Consider the following 8,623-nt stretch of genomic DNA (forward strand, 5'->3'; position numbering starts at 1 on the left):
ATTGGGCCCTGCTGCAAAACCAAAACCAATAACCCTTTTCTCCCACACCCTTTCCCCACCTGTGGATGCAAAATTCACACTGCCACTTCTTTTTTTAAATTTTATTTATTAATTTATTTATCTATGGCTGTGTTGGCTCTTCGTTTCTGTGCGAGGGCTCTCTATAGTTGCGGTGAGCGGGGGCCACTCTTCATCGCGGTGCGCGGGCCTCTCACTGTCGTGGCCTCTCTTGTGGCGGAGCACAGGCTCTAGAGCGCAGGCTCAGTAGTTGTGGCACACGGGGCCAGTTGCTCCACGGCATGTGGGATCTTCCCATATCAGGGCTCGAACCCGTGTCTCCTGCATTGGCAGGCGGATTCTCAACCACTGCGCCACCAGGGAAGCCCCCACGCTGCCACTTCTTGACAGGAAACTTCTTTTCTTGTTGCTGGGAGCTAGAGAATAGAGTGGGCGTTAAGGGGAACAGTTCTTATATCAATTTCAAAAAATCCTACAGCTTTTCATGACTAATCTGAATCAGAAGAGTTGAAAATGCATTGAAATAGTGATTTCTTGTTGCTCATGATAAATATCTGTAATGACACATAAAACCGAGTTATTAATTTTCATTACTTTGTTGTTTTAATTATAAGACTTAAAAAAAGACCTGTAGAAAGGTCACCCAATCCTTCCTCCTGTTTTAGGTAGGATCACACCTAAACCCTACACTGAACATACTGGCCTTTCTGGATAATGTTAATCCGAGTTTCTAAATCCACTAATTGAAAAATGCTTTTCCAGTAAGAGATTAGTTATTTGATTAATTTTCATGCAGCTTTTAAAAAAATGATGGCTAAACACTGTTGTTTCTCCAACAGGGTAAAAAGGAACTCCAGGTCTCTCTTTTTCAAACACTGGTGCTATCTCAACCACTGCGCCACCAGGGAAGCCCCCACGCTGCCACTTCTTGACAGGAAACTTCTTTTCTTGTTGCTGGGAGCTAGAGAATAGAGTGGGCGTTAAGGGGAACAGTTCTTATATCAATTTCAAAAAATCCTACAGCTTTTCATGACTAATCTGAATCAGAAGAGTTGAAAATGCATTGAAATAGTGATTTCTTGTTGCTCATGATAAATATCTGTAATGACACATAAAACCGAGTTATTAATTTTCATTACTTTGTTGTTTTAATTATAAGACTTAAAAAAAGACCTGTAGAAAGGTCACCCAATCCTTCCTCCTGTTTTAGGTAGGATCACACCTAAACCCTACACTGAACATACTGGCCTTTCTGGATAATGTTAATCCGAGTTTCTAAATCCACTAATTGAAAAATGCTTTTCCAGTAAGAGATTAGTTATTTGATTAATTTTCATGCAGCTTTTAAAAAAATGATGGCTAAACACTGTTGTTTCTCCAACAGGGTAAAAAGGAACTCCAGGTCTCTCTTTTTCAAACACTGGTGCTGCTAATGTTTAATGAGGGAGAAGAGTTCAGTTTAGAAGAGATCAAGCAGGCTACCGGAATAGGTTTGTGTTGAATCGTTTGATTAGCATGCATTTTTCGGTGTCCACTATGTGCACTCCACTTGGTTAAGAGCTCTGGGGGACTATAAAGGGATAATCCCCCTCCTCAGCACTTACAACCATGGGGAAAGGGAGAAATGACACTTACTTTCACAACAAATAAGTACCAATCTGTGGTGCTGATAGAGTGTGTTAGGAGTTCAGTGAAGCAAGAGATAACTGTGGACTGGCACAGTTGGGAAAGCCTTCATGAAGGAGGTAGGACTTGGGCTGGGCCTTCAGATTTAAGTTAGGGAGAAGGCATATTTTGCAAGAGGAAATACTATGAGAAAAGGCATGGAGGAAGGAATCAGCACAGTGTGGACAGGAGTCATAAAAAGTTTAACTGCAGCATAGAGTAGTGAGATACAAAGTTAGATAGGTAAGATATGGAGAGCCTTACAGATCTAGCAAGTGAAACATACATTGTAGGATCTCAAGTGTGTGACATATTGGAAGTGACTTATTTGGGCAGCTTGCCTATAATCAGTAGATAGTAGGGCAGCTTGAAGGATGAAGAGATTCCAGTCCAAAAGCTAATGGGGTAATTCAGGCGTAAAGTGATAATGAGCTTAGACTAGAATGAGGCCAATGAGAAGAGAGACGAAGCATCTCTAAGGAAGCAACTACTAGATATGTGGAGGATGCAGGAGAGGGAAGAGTTAAAAGATGATTCCAGGGTTTCTCACCAGAGGAGGTTGGTAGCTTCATAACTAACAATTGGAAAGAAAACAGTTTTATGGGGAAGATGATGAATAAAACGTTGGACATACTAAAATTGATGATAGTAAAAGAGCCAGCTGGAGGTATCCTTTAAATGTAGGACTGGGGAAAATGAGATGTCATTTCTGAAGATGTGGTGGTTATTCACTCGGAATGATAACTGAAGCCTTTAGAGGACGACCAGGAAAAAAGCCATTGGATAGGACAAAGAGGGAGTTGTTCATGATCTTGGGGAAAAAAGGAAACAGTTTTAATAGATGGGTGGGGTAGAAGCTAGATTGAGGTTGAATGTAACTGTGCGTGTTGATGAGTTAGTAACAAATAACTAAGCCACTCTTTCTTCTTCAGAGGATGGGGAGTTAAGAAGAACACTGCAGTCATTGGCTTGTGGCAAAGCTAGAGTTCTGGCAAAAAATCCAAAGGGTAAAGATATTGAAGATGGTGACAAGTTCATTTGTAATGATGATTTCAAGCACAAACTTTTCAGGATAAAGATCAATCAAATTCAGATGAAAGAAACGGTATTTCTTTTGCATTCTCCTCATTCTAATGTACTGGAATTATATATGTTCATAATAAAGATTTATAAAGAAGGTTTTAGCCTAGAATACTACCACTAACATTAACATTATCTATGCCTATATCTAGCTCAGTGTACTTCAGTATTTGATTTTGCAGGTTTTGAGGGGGCGGGGGTGTACACAATTGGGCCTGATAGTTTTATATCCTGCTTTTTGTGTGTTTAAATTAAGACTTCAGAATTTTTAAAAATGTATTTATTTATTTTAGGCTGCATTGGATCTTCATTGCTGCTCGCAGGCATTCTCTAGTTGCAGTGAATGGGGGCTACTCTTCGTTGCGGTGTGCAGACTTCTCATTGCGGTGGTTTCTCTTGTTGCGGAGCACGGGCTCTAGGCACGCGAGCTTCAGTAGTTGTGGCGCGTGGGCTTAGTTGCTCCACGGCATATGGGATCTTCCCGGACCAGGGCTCGAACCTGTGTCCCCTGCATTGGCAGGCAGATTCTTTTTTTTTTTTTTTTTTTCCCCCAAAAAAAAACCCCCCGGCAGGCAGATTCTTAACCACTGTGCTACCAGGGAAGGCACAGGTCTTTAGAATTTTTCCATGCCATTAAGCATCTTTATAAAATGGCAGATGGCCACACAATATTCTTTTACACAGCTATAATAATTTATTCAACCAATGTCCATTGTTGGGCACTTAAATTCATAACTTCTTAGTATTGTAAATAAAACAGCAAGATACATCTCTGTACCTAAATCTTAATCTCTCTGATCCTTTCCTTACGAATTTACCATGGAAGTAGATTTTTTGGGTTAAGGAGTGTGAACATTTTAAGAGTCTGAATACGTTTTGCCATTTTGTGTTCTAGAAAGATTGGACCAATTTACACTGTCTAATGTGAGTGCCTGTCTTACTGTGTCCTTGCCAGCACTAAAGATTATATTTTCTTTTTTTAATCTTTTCCAGCTTGCTTGGTGAAAAATTGGAAGGTTTAGTTAGTGTTTCTTTGATCAACAGTGAATATTTTGTTTGTTTTTACCATTTGAATTTGTAAGAGATTTTTATTAAGGAAACCAACAACTGCAGCCTTTCCTGAAACCAGTTGGTTTCAATTCCAACAAGGTTTAATGCAGTACTTGAGAAAAAGTCTTATAATAAGGATAGAAGTCAAGGTCGCAAACAAGTTCCTGTCTCGTTAACATTCACATCAAAGGCGTGATATTCCCTTAGATTACTGTGTTATTTTAAAAAGTGTGCTGTATCAGAAAGAAACTAACTGCAAAAAGCCCAAACTAGGGACTTCCCTGGCAATTCAGTGGTTAAGACTCTGCACTTCCACTGCAGAGGGCACAGGTTCGATCGGGGAATAAAGATCCCGCATGCTGAGTGATGAGGCAACAAAAAAGAAAAGCCCAAACTACTCTTAATTTAGGTGCTAAAGAGGAACATTCTTGCTTTAGCATTAGAATTGGTTAACTGACTTTTTTTTAACTGTGCATTTCTGAGTTATATATTACAAAATAAAAATTAATGAAAAATAATTTGGGACTTCCCTGGTGGCACAGTGGTTAAGAATCCGCTTGCCAATGCAGGGGACATGGGTTCGATTCCTGGTCCGGGAAGATCCCACATGCCGCAGAGCAACTAAGCCTGCGCACCATAACTACTGAGCCTGTGCTCTAGAGCCCGCGAGCCGCAACTACTGAAGCCTGCGCTCCTAGAGCCCATGCTCTGCAACAAGAGAAGCCACTGCAATGAGAAGCCCACACACCACAACGAAGAGCAGCCCCCGCTCGCCACAACTACAGAAAGCCTGCACAGCAACGAAAATCCAAGGCAGCCAAAAAATAAAATACAATAAAATAAAATGTTAAAAAAAAAGTTTGACGACTGGTTAGCTTAGCTGGTTAGTATCATACTTTGAGTCAGATGTCAGAATCAGTCACTTTTACAGATAAGCTAATGTCGTACAGAAATCTGGTCAATAACCTCTTGTGACACATTAAGATTTTGAGAAGAGAGTAAAAGAAAATGATAAATTCTGCATCAGCTGTCTCTTTCTAGAAAAGCAGCTCAAAGATGGTATTTTTCTATTAACTAATATTGGTGTTACTTCATTGATACAGGACATTAGGCCAGATAGGAGTTATGTTTGTAGGGTTTTTTCTGTCCTTGTCAGTATTTATAAGGTTTCTTTTGATAGTTCAGCATATTTAAAGCATTAACTGTGTCATGTCCCTAAAATGTACAATTTGTATAAGTAATCAAGTTTCACTTCAGGTACAGTTCCTAAGTTTAAAACTTTTTTGTTAGGTTGAGGAACAAGCAAGCACCACAGAAAGAGTATTTCAAGACAGACAGTATCAAATTGATGCTGCAATTGTTCGAATTATGAAGATGAGAAAGACACTTAGCCACAATCTCCTTGTTTCAGAAGTGTACAACCAGTTGAAATTTCCAGTAAAGGTAGGTACTTCTGTATTTTATTATTGAGCTGCTTATATATACAAAATATTGAGTTTATTATATATAAAAATTAGATTTTTCAGACACAAGTCTTACAAACATAGAATAAAACCTCAAGACCATTTGGAGGGACAAAAGTTTTCATTTCTTATGCTCATATATATGATTCCAGAAAAACCTTTGTTGGCATATGTGGGCATCTGTGACAAAAGGGGAAAACAATTTATAAAAGCTCCTATACCTGAAAGTTTAGCTGCTAAGTGAGTCTTTGAAATTTTCAAGTTTATTCACTTTATTTTTTGAGCTTCTTTGTTAGTTTTGTTTCCCTTTTCTCCTTGAAATACCTAGCTATTTGACAGATTTGGTTATTTTAATTAAGTTAAATCTATTTAGTTTGTGTAAGTGTCCATTAAAAACTATACAGATAACTAGTAATCATTAGGCATCTTTTTTAAAGCTTAGGGGTAGTTCTGGCAAACAAATGGACATGTTCCATTATAAATGCCCAGTAATAAAGCGCCTTAGACAATGTCGTGTTGTACTGGACTGTATCTCATGTTTTAGAAGATTCCCAAACTCTTATGATGATAAATACTTCGTAAAGTTTGGATAGACTCTCGGCTGTTAGGGTTCTCATGAGCTTTGGCCCTAGGTAAGTCATTTCACCTCTTGAGCTTGTTTCCTCTTTTGTAAAATGGAGATGATAATAGTACTTATCTCGTAGGATTATTGTGAAGCTTAAATGAGATAATATATGTAAAACTTAGCACTGGGCCTGGCACATAAGTGCTCATTAGCTGTCACTGCTAGTAAGGTAGGCTTTCTCTCTCCTCCAAACCTAATACTGCCTCCTCATTACCACACTCTCACCCTCATGTTCTGCCTTAACAATCATTTCACCTCTAGCCGGAGAGATCACTGATGCTAGCTAGCTAGGGAAGGTAGAGGATCACTGTAATAAATATTGTGCTGATATTCTAGGTCTTTCACCATAATTAAGAGAAAGTCATTTTGATTTTCAAATCTTGGAATTCAAACTTTGGTGAAATTTTGGCTGCCCCATCAAACTACTTTCCCTTTTTACCTTTCTTGATCAAGTACCCATTTTACACAATCTGAAAAACTGTTAGCAAGCAAGATTATATTGTCGTTATAGGCTAGATACAAAAGACAGTGGAATTTTGTTACCCAAGAGCTAAGAATGCAATCATGAGAACAAGTTATAATCTTTCTCAATGATTTTTCAACAAACAGGATTCAAAAATTCAAATCATTTATAGCAGGTAACAGTTAAACCTTAAACCTGAAATACGAAGATCTGAATTAGATGATACTTCACTCATCAAACCATTTGTTGTAGTATTCTTGTAAATAGTGATTTCCATAGTACATTTTTAATTTAATTTATAAATATGCAACCTGACTTTCAGAACCAGCTTTTGTCCAAATTTAGGGTCTACTTATTTTCTCAAACTATCTTGGCAAAACTAAATAGCATTCTGTTTCCTTAAACTATACTGTGTTCCTTTTGTGAAGTTATGGTAGTCTTTTGTATTCGTGCAGAGAATAGCTGGTTCTTAGAAGACCTCTTTAAAATAGAAAAGTAAAGTATTGTATAACAGTTTGACAGGGGACTTCCTTGGTGGTCCAGTGGCTAAGACTCCGCACTCCCAGTGCAGGGGGCCTGGGTTTGATCCCTGGTGACGGAACTAGATTCCACATGCCACAACTAAAGATCCTGCACGCAGCAACAAAGACTCCTCATGCTGCCGCAACTAAGACCCAGCACAGTCAGATAGATAGATAGATATAGATAGATACATAGGTAGATAAATAGATAAACAGATAAATAAATAATATAAGATGTGAAAATGTATGTATAGTGTAAAAACATCTTTTAACCTGGTTTATTTTCATTATACTTTCCTCTTTAAAAAATCAAGGAGATTTAAAATTTTTTAATTAAAAAATATTAAGATTTTAAAAATTAAAATTAAAAAATATTAAGGAGATTAAATACATTAACTCAATGAGCCAAAACTGTTCTTTTTTTTTTTTCATGGGGTATTGGTAAATGGGCTTGAGCTAGTGATTATGAGCTTTGCACTGAAAATTTGCCTTCTCTTACAGCCTGCTGATCTTAAGAAGAGAATAGAATCCTTAATTGACCGGGACTACATGGAAAGAGATAAAGAAAATCCAAACCAGTACAACTATATTGCATAAAATGTTGGCCTTGGAGCATTTGGTGTCATAAACAGTAACCAGTGGATAAACTAACCTGTTATTATTTGACTTCTTTTATACTACCAATGACCAAATGAAGCAGTGTAATGGAAATAGTTGAGTGACTTTTCAGTGGTTAACATGCCCAGTTAAAGAGTAATACTTACCTTTAAGAAGAATGTTGTTGAACTCTTTGCATGTTATTTAGTACGATGTGCAGAAAACTCTTAAGAAAGTACCTGGTCTTCATGATTCCTATTTGGAACTGGGGAAGAGGTCCCTATGGCTATTAAAAAAAAGAGGAGGGGGGTTCTTATACACCATTAATTATGAAGCAAAAGGTTTATTTGCTTAAAATGTCATTTAAAGATACTTAAACTGCATGCAAACTTTATTTACTGTACAGAGTACTGGATGTATTTATCAAATAGAAAAACCACTCTGGACTTGGTTGTTCACCTGTTTTGTGATTTCCCTTGAAGAGAAAAATAAGTTGTCATAGCTATTGATATTTTACTAAGTAATGTTCTGTTACACTGAAAGGGATGTTTTTAAAAACTTTATTTGGAAACAAGTTTTCAAGCAGAGGGACAGTTGCTTACATAGTCTTGTATACACACATCCTAAAATGTTCCCATGGGATGTGTGTATATGGTTCAGCCCTGAGTTTACTGTGCTGATTAACAGGTACTTATAAAAATAGCTGAAATAGAAAATTGCTGGTCAGTTGTACTAGAAGAACATGGTAGGAGAGAAAAATCCAGCTCTTTCTTCATATTAAAAATGAATATAATATGAACATCGCAAAAGAGACCAAAACCCACGTGTTGTGTAACTTTTTACAAGAGCAAAAATTCATAAACTAGTTTTCAACTTCCTTTAGACGTTAATGTTGTTTGGACAGTTTTGTCTTTAACTTGGACCAATTGTAGATTGTTACAGGCTTCCTGGGATTTAGCATTCCTATTTTCTTTACCAAAGTTTTTTTTTTTGGAAGCACCTCAACTCTCCTTTTTGATGGCATATAAGCATTTCCTTTCATCCTTATTTTCACTTCCTAAAGCCCTAGATAGAACTAGATCCTTCCTCATTTCCCCCATACACCCCCTAGTTGGGAATTTCAAATTCTGTATTATGCTGA

At 37.5% G+C, this 8,623-nt stretch overlaps 1 protein-coding gene across 2 annotated transcripts in view; it reads left to right on the plus strand.

Annotated features, from left to right (window-relative positions):
- The window catches only part of CUL4B (cullin 4B), a 32,403-nt gene extending 24,102 nt beyond the window's left edge, over nucleotides 1–8,301 (plus strand). For both annotated transcript variants that reach the window (XM_024738130.1, XM_024738131.1), the window contains exons 17-20: nucleotides 1,403–1,508; nucleotides 2,616–2,788; nucleotides 5,104–5,256; nucleotides 7,387–8,301. In XM_024738130.1, the coding sequence (XP_024593898.1) occupies nucleotides 1,403–1,508; nucleotides 2,616–2,788; nucleotides 5,104–5,256; nucleotides 7,387–7,482 (528 nt within the window). In that variant the 3' untranslated portion in view covers nucleotides 7,483–8,301. The remainder of the gene's footprint in view (nucleotides 1–1,402; nucleotides 1,509–2,615; nucleotides 2,789–5,103; nucleotides 5,257–7,386) is intronic.
- Nucleotides 8,302–8,623: the final 322 nt, after the last annotated feature.

The sequence above is a fragment of the Neophocaena asiaeorientalis genome, unplaced genomic scaffold, assembly GCF_003031525.2.
Source record: "Neophocaena asiaeorientalis asiaeorientalis breed wild unplaced genomic scaffold, Neophocaena_asiaeorientalis_V1.1 scaffold34, whole genome shotgun sequence".
Classification (NCBI taxonomy): domain Eukaryota; kingdom Metazoa; phylum Chordata; class Mammalia; order Artiodactyla; family Phocoenidae; genus Neophocaena; species Neophocaena asiaeorientalis.